General features: G+C 37.8%; 1 protein-coding gene across 2 annotated transcripts in view; it reads right to left on the bottom strand.

Moving 5' to 3' along the window:
• Positions 1–1367: 1367 nt before the first annotated feature.
• The window catches only part of LOC134740473 (SUN domain-containing ossification factor), a 68570-nt gene continuing 47155 nt past the window's right edge, over positions 1368–22782 (bottom strand). Inside the window, exons 1-3 of one of the 2 annotated variants that reach the window (XM_063672949.1) lie at positions 12594–12979; positions 5396–7382; positions 1368–3984 (exon numbers count right to left, since the gene is read on the bottom strand). In XM_063672949.1, the coding sequence (XP_063529019.1) occupies positions 3007–3984; positions 5396–7382; positions 12594–12685 (3057 nt within the window). In that variant the 5' untranslated portion in view covers positions 12686–12979 and the 3' untranslated portion in view covers positions 1368–3006. Of the gene's footprint in view, positions 3985–5395; positions 7383–12593; positions 12980–22782 lie in introns of those variants that run through there. The other variant, XM_063672948.1, reaches the window with a different exon arrangement.

Here is a 22782-nt window from a genome sequence, read left to right on the forward strand (position 1 = left end):
ATAATTAAAATTCAATGCATTTAATGCTATTTTTGTTTGCTATTTCATTCAACTCTACAAGTGAATTTACTAGCATTCAAAACTTTTTCTCGCTAGATGTCGCTAGTAGTACGCAAACTGTACCTCCTAAAGCCACTCAAATCGAAATATATCGTATCACACCTTTTGTTACCATAAAAATATGAATGTGGTCCGATTTATATGGCCACTTTAGCCCTATTCTATTTGATGAGCTGAGCATACGCTGCAGGCCTGCCATCCCTAAATTGAAATTCGAAAGCTTAAACTTGACATTATTACTGTGTCAGTAAAAAGGAGACTTCTGTGCAGACAGATGTGCCGTCAAAGTTTCCAAAATTGCGAAATTTTCACATGGAATAATTTCGGAAACTTCTCATAATATTGTATGGGAAATAAAATTTTCCATTTTGTTGTTCTTGCGTAACTTGCACACCTGTACCAGGGATTACCGGTATATTTTTTTAGCTAAATATCAAAGAAATATTTCGAATAAGTTATACCGGTAACGATCCCTGCCTGTACCCACGCATGCTCCCTATCACCAAATCACTATTGAAACCAGTTTTGCTAACCAAAGTAAGAGGTACTACTAGCGCCATCTAGTGGTAGGTTTTGGGATTATACTAAGTAACTTTACTATGGGACCAACCACGAAATCGCGAAAAAAAATTACCCTCCCATAGAAATGGGCCAGCCAAAATGTGAAACACCCAAATTTCTTTTCGCGATTTCGTGGTTGGTCCCATAGTAAAAGTTGCTAAGTATAATCCCAAAACCTCCCTGGCAACTTACTTTTTTGCCACCCTGTATATTATGGTAAGTATTTATAAACTTTATTTTTAAACCCTGACTATGTCTGTCTGTGGCATCATACTCATAGCTATACAACGGATGAGCCGATTTCGATGCGGTTTTATTTACGTGAAAGCGAATTTTCTTGCTATGTTTCATTGAAATCTTTCCACCGGTTTGAAGAGTATCAGCTATTTTCCAAAAGGATGGCATTTTTGGCATTAAATGGATTGTGTTAGCATATAGGGTTTTTTTATTTATTTAATATAGTTGGTCAAGCAAATTTTGTCAGTAGAAAAAGGCGGCAAATTTGAAAAATGTAGGCACGAAGGGATATCATCCTATAGAAAATTTGAATTTTGCGCCTTTTTCTACTGACACGATTTGCTTGACCAGCTATAGTTAACCTTAAATAAGACAGCTCTTGTAAGGGGCCCACTGACTATCTGTCCGCCGGACGATATCGGCCTGTCAGTAAGAACAAAAAATTGACAGTTCCGAATAACTCAGTCAGTAGGCCCCTTTAGTTTAGAATATAAATAAAACAAACTCAATAAAGTTAATGCATTTAATGCGATTTCTTTGTTTACGAACTCCAATCATGCGACTAGCTCACTCATTGTCCAAACAACACTAGTTCATCCACAATTCATCCCAGTAGTCACCGGCATGTAATACAATCGAATATCGACTCTATGCCATTGGCATAAGGACCTTTTTTTAAAAACAGATTTTGGAAATGTTGATATTATTCTTTACAACAAAGAAAGAAGAAAGTACCTAAGTAGGTAAGGTTTGTATTCCATCTGTGCAATACCTTGGTGCAATGTGTATTTGCATCTCACATTTTGCTTAATGAGAGAGTGAGACGCAATGACATTGGACAAATAAATTGGATAGATGGAATACAAGGTAGGAAGATAGTAAAGATAGGTAGTAAGTTTCAGTCAACTCTACACTAACTTTGAAAAGACTGTGCCAAATGGGTATTTAATAGTATTTTATGTGACTGCTACATAATGAAAGGCATTAAAATACGAGTGTGGGTTTATGAAACGAATAAAATGAGTTTCATAAAAGGATCACACGAGTATTTTAAAAACGAGGTTGAAAAAGAAGTAATTTATTAAATATTTTTCATCCATTGCAAGATTAAAGTATGAAAAACGTTTTTTTCGTCATGCAAGGTTATAAAGGAAAAGAATAAAGAATGGAATAACAGAAACATGGGACACTTTTATCTTAATTAATTAAAAGAGCTCGTTAATAGTAAAATATAACATTAACACACCAAAATCTCAAAAAATAACTTTTTGAGGCCCACAAGTTTCACAGCCAAGCCAACTACTGGTATCAACTTTCAACACAAACGTACTCATATAGCAACAGGCTAAAGGTATATTAGGCTCCTAATTTTATCACATTGGCACCTTACCTGAGGTCTAAAAATAATTTAAAAACAATGCGAGGAAATAAATTACAATAGCTGATTCATAGCAATTAAAAATATACACAATTAATTACGCGATTTGGTTTCAAAGTTGTGATGTTTCTATCCACATAGCCTTATGTGACGTCATTAATAAAATGATAAATTATCCTTCATGCAAACATAGAGTAACTTATACTAGAGCGGTACTGTCATAGTAAATTTTGTAACCCCAGTAAATTCACTGCCATCTGACACACTTTAAAACTAAAAATAAATATTTATAAAAATACGATAAAATGTATTTAAATATGGATAAATGTTTTTTTTTTTTGCATTAATTATTTTTATATGATTTTGACCCATGTTCTTTCACTGGTATGCGTTAAAATTACACAAACGAAACAGTCAACGCCCTCTATACGAGTGTAGGCCAAAACTAGTGGCGCCATCTGATCGAGAATCAAATTTTCGTGATTCTCGAGGCACGTCTTTTCCTTAGACTGTATCCATCTATTACGGAGTTATATCTATCTTTGATGCAAATAACAATTCCCTAAAAGCAAAGTAATTATTGCCTAAAAAATTTAACATTTACTTTTGAATAATCTTAGGCGGTTACAATAATGCCTAAACGAAATGTCGCGTAAAATTGATAAATAACGTTGATTATATATTATAGCTTAATTCCACACTCAATTTTCCATGACAATTAAACTTCATCACAAATCTGAAACCGACCCGCCGCCTAAGCAAATAAAGTCTCAAAACAGCTTCTTAATAATGTTCTTCAAACTTTTCTTTTTCTTCCCACCTTCCGCCTGCCCATTCTGGGACATCTCCGTGGATTCAGACCATAGGCTACCGGTCGGAGATTCCGATGCTACTTTCCCTAAACCGTTGAACACGGGTTCGTTTCTTAATACAGGACTAGGAGTACTTCTAGTGCTTTGTCTGGATAAGGACTTTAGGAAAGCGGGTGACGATAATCTTCGTTTACTAGTCTTCTTTAGATTATTGAATATGGACCCGTTGACCTTATGTCTCGGTTGGACGACCTCGTTGAATTTCACTGGCTCCGGTACTGGAGCAGTGAATTCTTCTTCGTCTAAAGGTATCGGGTTTTCTTGAAGCATGCCCATGCTATCCTGTCTACAGTACTGAGCTTTGGAGTCTTCTAAAGCTCTGTGTATTATTGAGGTTTTCCGTCTTCTGTTTTTTCTGGCAACTTGCCATTCGCCTTCGTCTTCATTGGCTTCTTCTACTGCTTGTCTTGTTATTTGTAAGGCCTCTTCGCTTGGTCGTCTTTTCTTTGCTGATGGGGTTTGGTGCCCGCTGACTCCCTCCACTGACTTTCTTCTTAGTTTATCTTTTTTCTTATTAACTTTCCTAGGAATGTGTACAACTACAGGTTCTGGTCGTGTTTTGTTGAAGTAGTACAATGCAGCCGCGATGAGTATCGCTTGGTAGATGATGAATTTGAAGACGGTCATGGTACCGAACCAGCTGTCTCTTTCTTCCATAAGGAGTTTCATGGCAACGGTCATTTGCGCTAGTTGGTCTTGGAGGGTCGTCATCTGTTCTAGATACTTCTGTTCGATCTCGTTGCTCTTTCGGCGCTCCTCTGACATCTGCAGCATGGTCTTCTCGAAGGACCTCTGCATTTCTTCGACTTGTTTCTTGTATCGCCGGCTCAGCTCTTCGAGGTACTGACCGGATAGAGACATGTTGCGCTCCAGCGTCTGTAATTGAGAAAACCACATTAGTATCGTTAAAGTAATTGATTGATCATTTCAGTGTTTACGCTAAACATCTTTTGCAAATTATTGTTCATAGTTTGTCAAAGGAGTGTCTCATTTCAAACATAGAGAGAACCATACTATCTTTGTCTTACACTAGTAATAGCATCCACTAGAAAAGGATGAGTATCGTTTTTTTTTTGTTCTTATTTACTGCCAATTTGGTTTGACCAACTATATTTTTGTCGTCAGATGCTTTTCAGGTAAGCGTCTATCTTGGTTTTGGAAGGAGCGCTCTAGATGAAATCAGTGTGCAACAGAACTTAAATACTAGGACATTTTTAATTGCCTTAATGGGTTGTGTAGCAGATGGGTGCACAAGAAAATAATTAATCTAGTAGAAACATGTGTAGAATTGTATACCTATATATATCATTATCATTAAAATCAAACAAAACTCAGATTGTGTTGTGATATTTAAATAATTCATGTTTATGAGATAAGATTAACTACCTATATCAATATATCCGGTTTCACAGTTCATTTCCATTGCATCATATATTATCCATCATGCTTCGTCACTTTTTACCAATCAAAAAATGTATCTACTAGTACTCTACAGAATTTGCATCTAGTATTGTACGCTAGACATCTCGTAACATGATTATTCCATTCTCATCAGGAATTCTCATAATATTGCCAAAGGCTAGGTTAAAATCGATTAGTCTAATTTCCTTTCCTTCTACTATCTTTTTTTGCTGACCTAGCTTCGTCAATAGCAGATAGATAGATAAATAATGATTTATATGCTATTGACGAAGCTAGGTCAGCAAAAAAAGATAGTCAAGGTTCCATACTTTAATGTGAACAAAACACGCTAAAAATTGATGAAAGAGGACTAAGAAAAAAGGAGAAATTAAAGTAAATGTATAACCAGTGCCTTTATACATATAGTTAAATAGGAGTTACAGCTTTAATTGATATTATGTTTGTTAATTCTGATCTCATGTACAAACTTATTTTATGAAATTTAATTGTTACGTTAAAATTACGTTTTTTAATATTCAAATTAAACAGAATATTTCAAAAATATTAATGTTTTTTTTAATACAAAACCTTTTAAATTACACTTTTTTTAATGTATACCTCTACCCTATATAACCTACACCCTTAATTATCCATAATGATTTGTCACGTTAAAGTTATTTTTTCGCGCAAGCGTTTATACTCACGCTTTCTGGTGGTATGGTGTCGTATGAAAGTGGAAGAAATAGGCTATCGATTGGTACTAATCTTGTATAATTCTTGCCAAAAGATTTACCAGTATGACACATAATGTCAACATAGTTTTAAGTCGCCTCGTTCTCCTACGCAATGTTGTGCAAGTAAGTAAGTGAAAAAGACTAAAACCCACCTTGACTCTATTAGATAGCCTCAGGAACACCGACTCCTTCTGGATCGTGGTCTGGTGCTGGTTCTGCGACGCCGGCCCCGGCGTCGGATCCACCGCAATCTGATCGAGATCCGACAGCGCGTCCTCCAACAACCCGTCACTCCCTTCTTCGGGTGGAATTATCACTTCTTTAACTTTCTCGGTAGTCACTTCAATTTTATTTTTACTGTCTTTGGAATAATCTTTTTCATCAACTTTGATTTCTATGTTTTCTATTTGCTTCTCTTCGGGTTTTTCTTGGACGATTTTATCATCCGTGACTACCGGCTCGTTTTCACTTTCTTCCTCTTTTGGTATTTCAACTGGCACTGGTCTCTCAACGGTTTCTTCGACTACAACAGGTTTTTCTTCAGATTCAACTGTCTCGTTGGCTTCGTCCGACGAAGCATTGTTGAACGATATTAACTTCACGTCCTGTTCGGAGTCCGTTTCACTGCTGACGTTCTGCGGCGATTCGTCAACGGTCAAATTAGAGGTAACATTCAATTCGGTTTCGAAACTAGTGTTTAAAACTACTTTTTTCTCTTTAATAGCGAGAATATTACACAACGCGGCTAAATACTTAGGGGGAAACAATGCGTTCATATATGCCACGCGCTCTTCGGAAAACTCGATAGTCTTTGTACTTTTAAAGTCCAAGCCGAAAGGCTGGCATATACTGGTGCACTTCAGAGTCTCACGGAGGAACACTTGTCGCACTAAATTAGTCAGTTTATCTGAACTACAACTAACCAGTTCGTACACTTCATTGTAGAGCGATTCACTACAATTATCACAAACTATTATATGGCTGGGGGAGCAACACTTTTTGTACATTTTGTCCGTCGACGTGTCGTTGTGTTCGCTTGAAACGTTTTTAGGAACTTCTGTTTTGACTAACGCTTGTGCGGCTTTCTTCATTATAGACATGACCGCGTCTCTCGCGGAACCAAATAGGTTTTTAGACGGTTCCGTTTCTGCTACAGGAACAACGGGAGCATCAATAGTTTCGTCATCATCGTCGTCGTCATCGATGTGGGCGGCGTGTTGCGAGCTCTCCTTCTCTAAAACCTCAAACTCCGAGGTCCCGTACACTTTGAACAGCGAAATGGGACAGTAATGTTCGGAGCCGTGGTGCGACAGAAGTTCGACTTTAATAAATTTTCCGAACAGATGCGGATACAAATCAAAACTTTGAACGTCTCTTAAGTCTTTGGCCGTGAATTGTCCGACGCTGGCCCATTCGCGCGTCGGAAAACGATCACTGAAGTACACGGCGAAGTCTTTAGGGGTCGACGAGAATAGCTCGAAGTTGGCTATTTCTATTTTTTGCGCTTGAACAGCTTCGCAGAGCTCCACTACGAACCAGATGCGGCTGTTGCAAGTGTTGAGCATGTATTCGTCCGTGTTGGGGGACAGGATGGAGCTGGCGGAGCCAGCCTCGGGGTTGCAGGCCACGACCTTGGCCGCGCACGACGGCGAAGCATAGTTTTTCGACCGCAGTTTTGTGCTCTTACTGCTAAAGTTAGTACTGCTATGACTAGGTTGACTCGAGTGGTTCAGGACAGTGTCTTTCTTTTCCGCCTCTGCGAGCTGTTTCTGCGCCCACTCCGAGAATGAGGGTATGTCCTCTTGTGGCATTTCTGGTTTGACTGGAATGTTTGGTTTTTTCTCATTGTCTTCCGTTTGAGATTCTGCGGGTTCCTCAGGGGGTGGAGTTGTGTGAAATGCATCTTCTGTCTGCCGCACCTCGTGCATAGGCTTGGCTTTGACGACGAGGTGTGATTCCGCGGCATCCTTTACTTCTTTTTCTTCTAATACCTCGCTGCCGTCTACAATAGTGAAGGTCTTGGTTTCGTTGTGCTGCTCGGAGTCGTTCACGAACAACAGTTCCTCGGGAGTTTTCAAGTCTAGTTTAGCGTTGTCCGCTAGCGAGATGAGAATTGGAGGTTGTCCAGTGTCAGGTAATCTGAAACAAAATGAACAAACATTATTGACATGTTATATAGATATTTATTCTGGGTTGATCTCAAATATCATGAATAATTACGGGAAGAGTTAAAAACAAAGCAGGCAAAGAACACACAAAGTAAATCACACATGCTGCATTTATTTTTATATTCTGGACAAGTAAAAAATAGGGGATATAAATACCGAAAAGTATTAGAAACGTCCTGTATCACTAGGGCGGAAACGATTATTGATCACTGAAAGCGATTTCAATGGATAATACAATTAAATATGATCCTTCGAGATGGATACGGGCATTATTGTAATTGGTGTAATACGGGCTATAAGTTAACTATATATCGAAATATAATGTACGGAAGCCATTGAATTTTGTTAGAAATCACGTATTTATAACTTTGTTTCTTAAGTTGAGTTTCCATCCGTGACCAGTAACTACAGTAGTAGAGGTATAAGTACCTAGCAGGTAAGAAAACCTAATCAGGATTCGTTACAGTTATAGTACTTATAGTATATGAAGTACATCTGAGAGCCAGAGTAGCAAGTCTACCTAAAGTTTAGCGACGAAATTAGAAGGCGATAAAAGATATTGCGCGCTGTGCTAAAATTGCGACGGAGGAAATGGCCATCGCGCGGGTTACCTTTTATCTCAATTACTTAGAAAATAAAACATAATAAAATCTTGTAATTAAATGCACTAATCATCTACGATCAACGTCCGTGACAATTGTCAAGAAAAAGTTTAAACACCTACTTAATAGGATGATGTAAGAAAGTTAGATTTTAAAATCCGTTTATTTTATGATGTCCACAATGTCCACATAAAGGACAGTGAGGACGCATAACCTTAACTCTTACTAAAAAAGTTTCTCAACTGACAAATTTTTAAATTGATTCTCGTCATTTCCCAATTATTTTACTAGCAACGCAAACAAAAGTGAACATCTTCAATTCACTAGCAATAGTATTACGATTCGTGTTACCAATCTATTAAATAACACGCAACAGGAACCAGTTGCCAATTGAGACAATCACGTACATATTCACGTACGTACGGACCATTTGTGACGTTTTCAACAAAAAGGTACCACATTGTCGCTTGTCGATAAGGTTGATTTCAAATAGAAGCTATATGGAAATAGCGCCTTATTGCCAACCGTCAATAAGTACCCTTTTGGTTGAGAATGGCACATGTATTTAGATCCAGTGGGAGTCAACGTCCGGGCTACTGTAATGTTACTTGAGTCTCCGTCTGTGACTGTGACACAATCGTGTTTATTTCCGACTTAAAACATTTTACACGTACCAGCAATAAGGAAAGAGTCCGTAAGATCTGTCTGATTCCCGCCAAACAGTGACAGATTTGTTCTAACAGGCAGATCTAACGAACACAACTGTACGTATATCACACATAACCCCCAGTGTAAATTTCATTCAATAGTATAATTCTCATTTTGTATGGGATCTTGAACAGCGCGCCAAGCGACCCAAGCGGGACGTTTTGGAAACGCAAACGCGTACATCAAACGTGTACATGAAATGACGCTTAGTCGTATTCGTATGTGAATTGTGTAAACGATCTATCTCCATGTCTTTTACTTCTAAGGGGCCGGACGGTATCGGCCTGCCAGTTAGAACAAAAATTTGACAGTTTCGAACAACTGACAGGCCGATATCGTCCGAAAAACTGATAGTCAGTGGGCCCGTTTATACGACAAGATTGTAAAGAGATAGGCCACCTTGGTATCTAGATGGTCACGATAGCCTTACTGGCATGGGTGCTAATGTGGGTAATATGTAAACCTACAAGTCCTACAACCTACAATATATACAATAATTATACTAGCTCTAAAAAGCTGCCTGTAATCTCCACGGTTTCAATAACACAAGTAAATAAAATGTGCTGTAAAAATGAAAATAGGCTACTGACTCGTGGTCGCCATGAGTGTTATAAAACTTATTTATATGTGTTACTTAAGTGACTAATTTAGACATAGGTCGTCCGGCGTTAACCAAAATAAGAATCTAGTTATTAACTAGTTTGTCAGCTGAACAAGAATGCCAACCGGCGTTCCAGCATTCGAGCTATTTTAAATTAAGTAATCGCCTTGGTATTTGCGAATCAAGATCGGAGCAGAATAACATCATAACATCCTTTCAATGATAACTAGTACCTATACATGTTTTAAAGACATTTAAGTACCTAGGTAAAAATAAAACAAAGTCCAGCAAGTAAGGTAGGTACGAGTGCTCGCCACTGGTGCAGTACATGTCATAATTGTCAATCTTGTCAGCATATGTTGGGCATTAGCATGACGAGCACTAGGACCTTTTATAACAGGACGTTAGTCTTATTAAAAATGTGTTGTTGAAACAATATTAAATTCAATGTTACATAAGCTTTATAATGCTTTAATACCATTTGTTTTATTAATTTACATTATTTGGAACATTTTTTTTTTCACACTGCACCCACCTTAACTAATTTCTGTTTAGCCCAGTGGTTGACTGGTAAGAGAATGCCTCAAGGCCGCCTTTTGTAATTTTTACTTGTACTTGTGCAATAAAGTTTAAAATAAATAAATAAATAATACCAACGTTTATTTTAGCAACTTCTCTACTATATTCTATCGCCTTACTACAATTTACCCGAACAAAACCAAACGGTAGACCTAGCATTACATAGATCAGCTATACGCGTGCGCCCGTGAGGGACAAAACATACGCAATGCGACAATATGATTGGTCGAGTAGATTTGTAGCCCACCATAAGCCATACAAAATTTACGGTAGGGAACAAAAAAAATGCGAGACTGTGACAAGGACAAACAATAGCAGCGCTTTCTCTGCTACTCCTACTGAAAGATACATAAGACTATCCCGTTCGATCATTTCCCCCCACCCCTCATGACCGATCCAGATACTAGATTCATGTAGGATTATGATAAGTTAAAGTTCCAGTAACGGTGTAAGTTTGAAGCTAAGGTGAACGACCAAGTCATGACCGCACGTTCCCCGCGGATTGCCGACATGCACCTCCACGTCTAGGGAGTTGCACTATACACGCATGAATGCCGGTTATAACCTAAACTAAATGAAATGATAAAACACTTACCCCCTGGCTTAACCGTCATGCTCGTGTCGTTCTCGCAGAAAAACCAGTTTTAAAAGATAGCTTATACTATACTCGTGTTCAAAAATATCCAGCTAGAGTTAGACCAAATAAAGTCTGCAACGATTTTGATAGCATATGCAGTGCAAGTGTTATTTGTACGTCATAATTTCATAGAAGTTTGACGTTTAAAATAATACTTGCACTGCGTGTGCTATCAAAATCGTTGCACTTCATGGTCTGACTCTAGGTGCCACTTAGGCTTAAAGGACAATGAAATTATGTTGGATTCGATGCTATCTGATATTTAGGCTTGTCAAAATTCAAGTCATTATCTTATCTGTGGTTGTGCACGCAAAGGGACGTCAAGTTGTGCCAAATTGCTCGTAGCAGTGCTGAGCCGGAGCCGAGAATGCCCGAAAAGATCAGTGTCGCCCAACTGCTATCGGGAAAACTGCGATGGCTCAGTTGGTAGAGTTGGCCAACGTCCCAGACCCGGGATTTGAATCCCGCCCGAGGCAGTGAATTTTTCCATTCACCTTAAAATTAACAGTTGTAATTCTGTTACCAGGCAGCTCTGCAGGTACATATATTAAATAAGACTTGTCCATTAGGTATAGTATTTTGTCACATTGGAGGCGTTTTACATTTTCCGTTAATGTAAAGTTGTAAACCATAAATCCCGTTCAATCACTTGTGTTCTCGGACCGAACATCGTTACAATGCACGGTAACAAATTGTTGACAAAATGTATGCTTATGTATTACTGCGGTAACACTTGTTTACAAGCCGTGAGATCCGGACGAGCCTCTGCGATCTGTCTGAACATAAACAAGATTCTTAACACTCGGACCGCATAAGACGTCAACTGACGCGTGCGGCTACAAGTGCTACAACCTAATTTAAGACTTCGTGCGTTCCAATATTTCCAATAATTCCAACCTGGTTCATGATGACGCGACGCGACATGCGTTCAAGGGTTAAGCACTAAGCAGCCTCTCGAGATGGCTAATTAAAGCTAACTGTCTGCGAATAACACCGCAAAAAGGCATAATATTTTTAAGCCACCTAAAAACATGGCTTAATTTAGCTAGCTGGAGACTGCTTAAAGACGTGTCTGTAAAGGCATATTTTTTATTCAGCTAGTTAACTATATTTAGTCATATTAAGACTACTTGAGTGTGCACTTGTGGGATGACGAACATTATGCAAGCCCAAACACAACAATTGCGCAATTTTAAATCAGGCATAAATAATTGCTCATGTCCCAAACCTAATCCACCGTGTCGATATGATTATGCTAAATATCTATTTTTACCACGCGAGTTTGCGTTATGAGGATATTTCAAACGATAATTGCCTGTCAATTTCTAATCGTCCAAACAGTTCGTATGCACGATTTTAACAGACAAATAATATAAAAACTAATACTTACAAAATTGTATGAAGGCAAAATATATAATATTATTTTTTGTTTGATTACACGCAATGGTGAAGTAACTAGGCTAGGAATGTTAATCATCAATCAAATTAGTTTTTTTTTATTGTACTGCAGTCATGTTCATTGTTCATACATCATTAATCAATTCAATTTAATACGATCGAATATCTAAATATAGTAAGTAGTTTTAATTATTGGTGAGAATTGCATAAGAAAATTAACATATTTTAGACAATTATTATATCTGGAATAGTTCCCGTTCGTTTTTCTACCTAAACATAAATAATACAAAGTCTATATTCAAAACACGCCGCCCAATCATATGATGTTTTTGATAATAGGTATGTGGTTCCCATTAACTGTAAGTATTGACACGTAAAATATTTACATATATTTTATCAATAAAAGTTTGATTGATTGATTGAATAGGTATTCACATCTGCAGCTAGGTTTACATTCTTAATCGCCAACTTACAGCATGTAACAGCAGCGCACCGGACCGGTGATAACCGCTGCGTAGGTATGTGGCTTACAACGGGGTTGGAACAATCCTTACGTGTATATTTAATATCTTGGTGATGGTACCTGTAGGAGAGCAGCTGGGACGCCAACGTAGACTTAGCAACAAGTGACTATAACAGGGCTAGAATAGTACTTACGTGTAGAATATCTTGGTGAGCCCCTGGTGCCCGCCGTAGGAGAGCAGCTGGCACACCAGCAGGCCCGCCAGCAGCGCCCGCGGCGGCGACATCGCCACGCCGCCGCCGCATTGGCGCCACCGTGCACCTATCACACACAGCCGACTGCTTATCCTCGATGCTCCGTGGCCTTGGTAAGCGCTATAATCTTAAGCGGCCTGTGTTTGACGGTTTCAATCGAAGAAGCAGGAGCACTCAATGGCGTTCGTATTGATATGTTAGGACCACTTTTGCTGCTCGATATACACGTACCCGTAAGTGTGCTTGCACGTACTGCATCTATCGCTCAACACCGCTGGGTATCACTATGCTCTTTGACTTTAGTGAGTGGCAAATGACAGCAGTGGGATCTTAAGTTATATGTGTCACGATGATGTTTTGATATGGCAGGACCACTTTCTTCTGTATGTGGAGTGTTGGAATCTATTGGCACCAGTGCGCACTTATCACTCGACACAGCTGAGTGTCTCTATGTTCTGCCTTGATGGGAGGTCTTTATTGTCCTGTATCACTCGACGGTTCTAATGAAGGTACGAATATTCGATGACTTGTTTTATTATGGTAGGATTTTGTTTTCTATTATGGAGTGTTTGCAATCAGCTTCAAATCTTGGAAGGTAGCCTCTATGGTCTTATAGTTGGGTAACTTAATACTCCGGTTCTTGAGTTCTTAGTTGCCCTGTGCAGAGTTCTGTGTGATCTTCAGGTAGACGTCAAAAAAGGGTCGGTTACAACTTCAGGGTCATCAGTTCGTAATTTGGCGTCAGTTTCGTGAATAATTTTCGTGCGGGCGTTTTCCGCAATTAGATTTCTAGAATGACTCTGTCAAATTCAATGCTTTCGTAGACTGAAAATTGTAATGTAAATGATCTTTCATAAATTGGTTACTTTCGTTTTAATATGACGTTTTCACAGGATTTTACAAATTCATAATTATTCCAATACTAATCCTCTTGTGTTCACTTTTTCATAAGTTCGATATATTATGTTTCACTTTTGTTTTTCAGGGAACGAAGAAGTTTTCAAAACACCGTTTTGTGGTTAGTATAAAAATGTCTTTCACGTTGTAGAGTTATACTGTGGAAACAATGGCGTGATTCCCTGAACGTGTTTCGGAACAATGAGGTGGTTGTTTATAAGTTTTAAAACATTCACCCATTCACTCTTAGCCGCCTGAACAATGTGCCAGTGTGCCGTTTATGACGCGCCCATGTTTTAACGAACGCGACAAAGTTTCTCACATTTGTCAGAAAAGAAATAAGAATGCTTTACGGCTGCGATAAACTTAGGAGACAAAAGAGCTAAGGCATCACGTGGCAGCTCGCAGCCAGCCGCAAAATTGCATAGTCACTGAATTTATTTCTAATATGCATATTGCATATGAGTAACAGTAGTCACAGCAATGATGCATAAAAGCAACAACAACGCGAGACAAATTCCTAAACTAAATCAAACGATCAACCGATTTAACTCAACTCTTACATGCGACTTGCGACCGATATCACCTACTTTGAGGCATAGCTAAGATGATAATCGCCAAAGAAAAAGTAAAAATGTACCAGGATGACAGATGCTACAAAAAGTGACTTTTCCCATACATTATTTAAGCTTCGATTGGTGTTTTCTATGAACGATTGGCATCTTGGCTATGCCCCCGGGACAGACAATGTGTGTCGTTGCCGTGGAAATGCCACATGACGCAAAATTTGATCTATCACAAAACCCAGGTGATTAGTTGACAAAACGATACCCAATTACCCAATACAGGAACAATAGGATATAGGGCAATACTCGGCTTGAATGTAACGAGGAGCTTCACTGATCTTAATAAAAGAAAGGAACTTTTTATATGTTAAACCAACTCGCACTTAACCATTTTATTAAAGCGAGCGCAAAATAATCTCGTCTTAATAAGCACAGTCGCCAATTCATTATCTTGTAGGTGAATGAATGATCTCATGGCACGATTTGCACGCCGTATTCAATTGTTGGCTTCATTGGCCCGATCGCATCATAGACTAAGCGACCTAACTGCCACAGATATAATATAGACACATTTTTCACTTCATTGCTTTGAGATAAAGTTGAAAAATGTATACATATCTGTGACCAAGGATTTACATAAGACATTTTACTTTGAATGTAAGTAATTGCGTTTACTTAGTTGCGTAATTAGAGTGGATGATTCTATTGAACTGATGGTACAGTCGCCATCAGATATATCTGAGCGGTCGAGGCTCTCACAAATATCTGAACACGCCTCTATTGTCAAGGCGTTAGAGTGCGTGTTCAGATATTGTGAACACCTCGGCCGCTCCGATATATCTGATGGTGACTGTACCTTATTATTTCTGTTTCCTAAGCTCTTGATAAAGTAACATGGAAATATCAAACAGAAACAATCGGGAATTGATAAAACCAACAATATTTTACGCCAATTTTTATATGATTTGTTGTGAACCAAACAAACTTACTTTTTAGGGTTCTGTAAGTCAAAAGTAAAACAAAACCCTAGGTATAATTATACTTGCGTGTCTATCTATCCATCTGTCACATTTATATTGCGTTTTTTATTTCAAATTGGGCTTGTGATGTATCGAATTGCGTTTACGAGATTATTTTGCGCTCGAACCGTGTCCCTATGGACATTAAAAATTCGCCTAGCGATGCCATATTTTCCAAAAAGCTTAAAAACATGCTCATCGAATTAGCATGCTATAGTACTAACGAGTTTCTGCAAAGGGATCTTTGCACCCACTTATAGATTTTGTGTTATATTTTATGCCTACTGTTATCATGTGTAATTTGTGTATAAAGCCCTACTTACTGTTGGTTCTGCAATACATGTTAATAAATAATATGCATCATCTTCCTCGCGTTGTCCCTGCGTAGGCACTAGTTTTTACGAAAGCGACTGCCATCTGACCGTCCAACCCAGGGGGGAAACTAGGCCTTGTCGGGATTAGTCGTACGAGCCGGGGTTTGAACCCGCGACCTCCGGATTGCAAGTCGCACGCTCTTACCGCTAGGCCACCAGCGCAGCGTTAATAAATAATATGCAACACTTATTTATAAATAATATGAATTTAGTTATAAGACATTGACGTGTAAACTTTACTAATGTATGTTTATAAATAAAAAATCTGAATCTGAATCTGAATTGGCGACCAGTTGGCGACAAGTAAAATGTAGCTCAAGCTTTTATCAATTTTCAATGTTTCGATTATGTAAATCGCGAAAGTCGAATAATTGTATAACTCTATTACCGTTAATACAAAAATCGATAATATATTTTTGCGTTCATTTCAAATTAATGATTGTTTACTTTCATATTATTTTCCATTTACGTTTGTAGTTAGATTAAATTATACAACTGCTTTCGATTTTTTGTGATATCTGAATGTTTGGACGGATTTAAATTAGGTTAATAAATGTGTATAAATATACAGTATATATTAATATCTAAGCATATTTGTATTTAAGTGGTGCGATTGATTGAACACAGAAAACAACCCCCGTTTAGATGTGACATTCAGAAAATATGACCTATTGCGTTCACTACAAGAGTGCACCTTAAAAAGCTCAAATTGTAGATAGGGTTAGAAGGAGAATATTTTTTTTATGTTCATTCATATAAATGTACAATCGGGGACATTCCCGGTGAACCACTTCAGAATTTTTGTATCTCGATCCTTACGCGCGAGCTAAACTCCGCTTCCCGTAGAAATAACCAATTACGATGCATTTAGGATTCTTAATGTTAATAATGAAAAGGGTAAAAAAAGGTAATGAGACAAATATTACGTAGTAAGGACAGTTTATTAGTTGTGGTTGTTTAGGCTGTGGTTTGTAAATGCCGACCGTCACAAAGACAATGAACGGCAATAAACTTTACCCGAGGTAATCTTTTTTTAACACATTTTTAGTGCCAGTCATCACTGTTATGATATCGCCTGACCGTCTGCAAGACTTAAACAATTTTTGCCCTTAAGATGGTTCACCGGGAATGTCCCCTATTGTACAAGTATATTATTGTCTTTCATATACGGAGTGTGGTTATTTTTAACCGACATCGCGACGCAAATGAGAGTTACTTTATTGTTTTGATCTGGGCAGCGAAGCAAGACAACGTTCGGTGCGTCATGCAGTGGCATAGTATGAATTAATCTAGCCGTTGGCGAAAACCATATCTGCGAGACCCTTTTCAATGTGTTTTCCCAAGGTAATAAAAAGGTTGCCTTTGCCTTGCGTAAGGACATTCTCGCATAAGCCAAAAACCCATTTTCTAATGTGAAAAGTTGCAAGGCCATTTGAAGATATAAAATAGACATAACTGTTTGCGACAAACGGGACATTGATCTACATTATTTATTGCTAATACCTAGCATTGTTTACACTATCTATACTACACACGCCGGCGTCCATATGACGTGACACTCACTCGTGCGCGCATTGACTCCTTGCGCATGGCTTGCGGTTACGCAAGCAATCATGTTGGGTTCAAAACAGCCTATGAACCTACTTTACTGATAATACTATTGTAGGGAATTTACTTGCACAGAAATAAGAAGAATGAGGGGGAGCAAGAGAGGTGGAAAATATTGGATATATTAGGGAATAGGTATTGTGACACTGAGCAAATCTTGATGATAAGCTTAATCAAAAAAAAAAAAAAAAATCAAAATATTTTATTCGGTAGCTTAAAAAAAACACAAATTACAATATCTGCGCTGGTGCCTCTTTTTAAGTGAGAAAACACTTGTGCTAAGAGAGCACCGCTCTTCCACGCGGTTAGTTAACAGTTATCTTAGAAGTATATAAAGTATATTTAACTACATTTTTTTTTTTTTTTTTTTTTTTAACATTAACAAAACAACTAAACATGATTTCAATGTAATTATACTACTATAGGGTACTTAATATAGAAAAAGATGTGTGTGTGTGTGTGTGTGTGTGTGTGTATGTGTGTGTGTGTGTGTGTGTGTGTGTGTGTGTGTGTGTGTGTGTGTGTGTTTGTTTGTTTGGATCTGTACTAATGTTCGCTATACTTATTTTGAATTAAGTTTTCTATGTCGTTGTAGCTTTTAGTTTTAATGAGATGAAAAAAAGAGAAGTACCAAGCAATCATGCGAACAAGAGCAAATTTAATTTTGTATTGTAATCGGTCAGACAATTTAAGGTAATTATTTGTAAAAAAATCTAAAATTCTTTCTTATTCTAAATGTCATATATAGTTAGTTCCTACTTGTATATGTACTTGTATAATACTGCTGTAATTTAAGCTTATGACTTTTCTTTTATATGCATTTTAGCATTAGATCACAATAAACATAAACTAATAAACTTATCAATGCTAATCGTAAGCCAATAACGTAGAACTATCGAATTTACTAATTGCAATTAACTATTGTTAGTAACGGCTATCGATAAGATAATTAAATGGTAATTGCCGCCATTACACATGTCGATATGGTCATTATAAGAAGTAATGATGACCAAAGCGCAGCGGTTTATACATGATTAAATATATCGATGCAGTTAAATTATGCATTTGTGTTTTGTTATAATATACAGCCATTACATCATTTGATTTAACTTCTTGGTTGACTATGATAATTGATAAGTAGCAATAATAAACAGACCGAATTTTCAGTCATATTTTTGAATTCGAGGACGATTTCTGCTCTATACAGCAAAACCGAGGGCCCATAATTTTTGCAACCGCAACATATGAAAGGTTAAATATTTAATTTTGAGTTGATTTGAGCCACTGCAAAAAAGTATGTAACTGTTAATGTGTTTTTTTCTATAAAAAGGGGCCTTATTGTCGATGGCGCTTACGCCATTATAAACGATGCTCCGATATAAATACAATGCTGCGCAAAGCTGTGCGGCGTGAGCGCCATCGACAATAAGGTCCCTTTTCATAGAAAATGCCCCAAATATGATAGTTGTAAAATAGCTAAAAGGAACTCCTCAACGAAAAACCTCAGTTTATTAGAAACTCTTGGGAAGTACAGTCCCCATCAGATATATCGGAGCGGCCGAGGTGCTCAAAAATATCTGAACACGCACCTAGCGCCTTGACAATAGAGGCGTGTTCAGATATTTGTGAGCACCTTGGGCGCTCCGATATATCTGATGGCGACTGTACATAATTGATAAATGCCCATGGCAAGTACAGTACTTACAGTATTCGTCGTTAAAGCGCTATCATATATTTTTTTAAAGAAACTTTTTTTCTGTATAATTTTATAGGTAACGGCCAACTACAAACATGGACAAGGCCTAAGTAATTAAAGTTTAGCGCACTAATGAGTTATGTTAACGTTCCAGCTAAATGACCGCTAACCTAACTGCATTAAACTCGTCGCATATCTAACTCGGTCAGAGAACATGGGACATGTAATCGTCTATTACGTTTTTCATAAAACGCAAGAACGATTGGATAATGATTATGATAGAAACGGACCAACCAAAATTCTTTAGGGTAAACGCGAAAAACAGGACACCGCAATATTGTCCAAATCAAAGGTTTCGAATAAAAAAGATAAATCAAACATCCTGCGATATTTGCTTTTTAATATGTTTGATCACTGCTATATTGTATCATGTTTTGCACTTAGATGGTTGGCAGTCCTCAACTGTAGGTTTATTCAGATACTTCTTGCCTCGCACAGTTAAACTGTGGAATGAATTGTCGCCAGCGGTATTTCCGGACCTATACGACCATCAAACCTTCAGAGCGTACTCCCATCAGGTTAGCAACACATCAGGCGAGTCGTCTGCTCGTTTGCCTCCTATATCCTAATAAAACTAACAAACTCCACGATAAAGATAGGCTACAATTGGTAGTTTTTTTCCCACGGATCTCCCAAGAGCTAAAACCAAGAGAAACCCAATCAAAACACCCTCCACAATTCACGACGCCATATTGTCATATCAGGGCAAGCTTTCTCGAGTGCAACGGCCCCCGTGGGCAGACCCAGACAGGTTCGGCCTACTATTGGCCAATTCGCGCGCCATGCCAATTATAGGCGCTGTGACAGTTCATTGTCAGATCTGATGGAGTTGGAATATGTTGAATGGGAAAATTCTCGAGAGTAATCAATCATAAACTGAAATATGAGCATTCGGGTAATTATGAATACTTCAGATTGCCAATGCCATCATATTACAGTCCATTTTCGGAATGATTCGAAATTCTTAAGTATTTGGATTTACGAAAATAGACCTTAGATGTCATAAATACCTACTAAAGAAAACGTGACAAAGCACTCCAATACCCGAGCCCGGATTCGGAACATCTTCAGCTTTCGCGGCTAACTCCATACAGAAAATACAGTTTCGGCGCGGCTGACATGTTCGGCAGGTTTTTGACCAAAACCGAAGCTTCGGCCGAAACATGAAACTTCGGTCGGAGACTAATGAAAAGCAGCAGAAAGCGTGTTGTGGCTCGTAAGGTCGGATGATAAGACAAGGTTACAGAGAAATTAGTTGATCAAAAGGGCGTAGAAACATTGTTTATGAGCCAATTGAACGCATCTAAAACAATTTATAGCTATTCTTTGCTGCAGCCTCAATACATACTAAACGGCATGGCATGTACAGAGATAACTAATGGACCTCCAATAGCAATTAACTTGGCTATTAATATAATAAATTGCAAACGGAATAAGAAAGAAGCAATGACAGATTTAAGTACTACTTACTCGTTTTCGTTCCATTGGGTACATCATTTTCTATCTATAGAATAATGTCATTGAAGGAACGATTGAGTAACGTCTTTTTTCTTTAGATTTTTTGAGATCCATATAGACTATAATCAACGTGTTGTTGATTTTACAAGAAAAGATTATATTGTGTAAAGTCTAAGAACAGATGGTGACCTCAAATTTGAAAGCTGGAGAAGACGGCTCTGTAGGGCGCCGTAAATCTTGTGGTAACTGAATTGTCAACTTTTTCCAGTTACCGCATACCTAATGTTCAGCGCCATTTAGCTGTCAAATTTGAAAAACGAATTTGTTTTAGACTACTTCATACATCGAATACGATCAATGAGTTTTAGATCTATCGATAGTTTGGACTCAACTATTTTTACATTTTACTTTTAAACAATTTGGATGCACCACTAGCGATTTTAAAGAAAGTCGATAGGATTATAAGCTTAGCTTGCACAAGTTGCACATCATCAACTGAAACAAGTGCCCCCATTGGGGGTCCCCCAACTCAAACTAGTTTATCTCAAGACGAAGCCTTTGGCATTTTTCCAACGGCATCTTTACTAAACTATATTGTAGGCAAAATTTTAAATTTACGAAGTAATTTATTCAAATTTAGAACGCTGTCATCCTTATTCGATCTTGTATGCTCGGATACTTTGGCAATTCAACGCTACTTTAGAAGCTCTCCATTGAAAGACTATCATGTAGAGAAGGTAAATGGTAAGAAATCATAATTCCATAAAACGGTTTAAATGTATCTCGAAATTGGAGCACGGATTTCTATATCAGTTTTTCGATCGATCATATAAATTTAAATACATGACAACTGATAATGTGCATTTGTTGTCTAAATTGTGCATTGTCCTTGCATGGGAACCGTGTGAGTAGGTTTGGCATTGAGCGAAACATTATTTATTAACATAACCTTAATTAAAAATATGTAAAAGTTGAAGCACATTTGATCAGGTCTGCTGAGCATTTTGAAATAATAGTTGGACGAGAAGAGAAGGTAAAGAAAATCTCTAAGTCCTGGAGAAATTTTGAATGATTGTCACATTAGGAGTAGTGTTTGTAGCTTTGAGATATGTCGAGTACTCGTATTTCTAAACTAGACACACTGCGACAACATCGCAATTAAAAAGTCGTTTTGCAAGTAGTAATGACAATTACTAAAATTTTATCGAATCAATTCGTGATTCATCCCTTAACTTTATGAAAATGAAAAATGAAAAATGATTTATTGGGTACACAACAGGTTTTAACTAGGATCGAAACAAGAACCTTCTTTAAGTAAAAAGATACTTGTGCCAGAAGGCTCCGCTCTTCCATTAAGTACAAGGTTTACCAAAATTATCTTAAATTAAATTATCTTAAATCTTAAGCTTATACTTATTATAAGGTAAGATAGGTACATTAGGTACTTTAGATTAGAAACTAAGTTTAATTTAAGTTTAACATTCGATAGCGTGACGGACGTACGCGTTTGCGTTAAGTATCATTTTGTGTGGGATTTTGAACAGCGCGCCAAACGGAACGTTTTGGAAACTCAAATAATTTACAGGGGTACAGTACTGTACTACAAATATGTACTTAAGAGTCACAGATCCTCGTTGTGCAATGTTCCATCCCAAATGGTCTGAAGTCTGAATTCCATTACCAATTTACCAACCAGCATGACAGTAGTTTGACATCAATGAAGAACGAGAAAGACAGGATTTATGACTTATTTATTATGTACAAATATATGCCTGAATAAACCTTTCGAAACCTGCCTGGAAGGCATTTAAGCAGCTTAATAACATTTCTATACCCAAACAAGTTCCTGCCCGTGATATACCGATGTTATTAATATAAGCTACAGACTAGACCTCTAAACTCCGCATTTTGAACAGTGATATTATATATGCAGTGGCGTATCTAAGCGTATGTATGCAGTGGCGTTTCTAGGCGTGAACGAAGCGGACCCTCACCCACGGCCTCGCACTTAATAGGGGGCCTCGCGGAAGGCAACCCTTTTTATTATCTTGGGAACATTGAAAAAAAAAGAGCCTCGCAGATGTGACTGCCCTCGGCTAGATTAGTTCACGGTATGCCACTGATTGTAAGTGTTGTTTCCAAGCAAAAACTCCCACTTTGTCGCTTGCCTTGATAGGTTTTTCGTATACAGATACAAGCAAATCTTGCCCGATGGCAAGCGACAAAGTGGGACCTTTGACTAGACTTCGATACATATACCTATAGAAGTTATATTCATACATTATCTATTTCATTACGTATACGAATGGATTTGTTGCTGTTGAAAGCAAAAGTTGCATCTCACATTATTGTATCCTACAACATTCCGTGTTTGTTTTTGTAACTTTACTTTTCAACTAGGGAACAAATCAAATTATGTTTCATAAAATATTTCGATCACTTTTTCTTTAG

This window comes from Cydia strobilella, chromosome 4 (genome assembly GCF_947568885.1).
Source record: "Cydia strobilella chromosome 4, ilCydStro3.1, whole genome shotgun sequence".
Taxonomy (NCBI): Eukaryota; Metazoa; Arthropoda; class Insecta; order Lepidoptera; family Tortricidae; genus Cydia; species Cydia strobilella.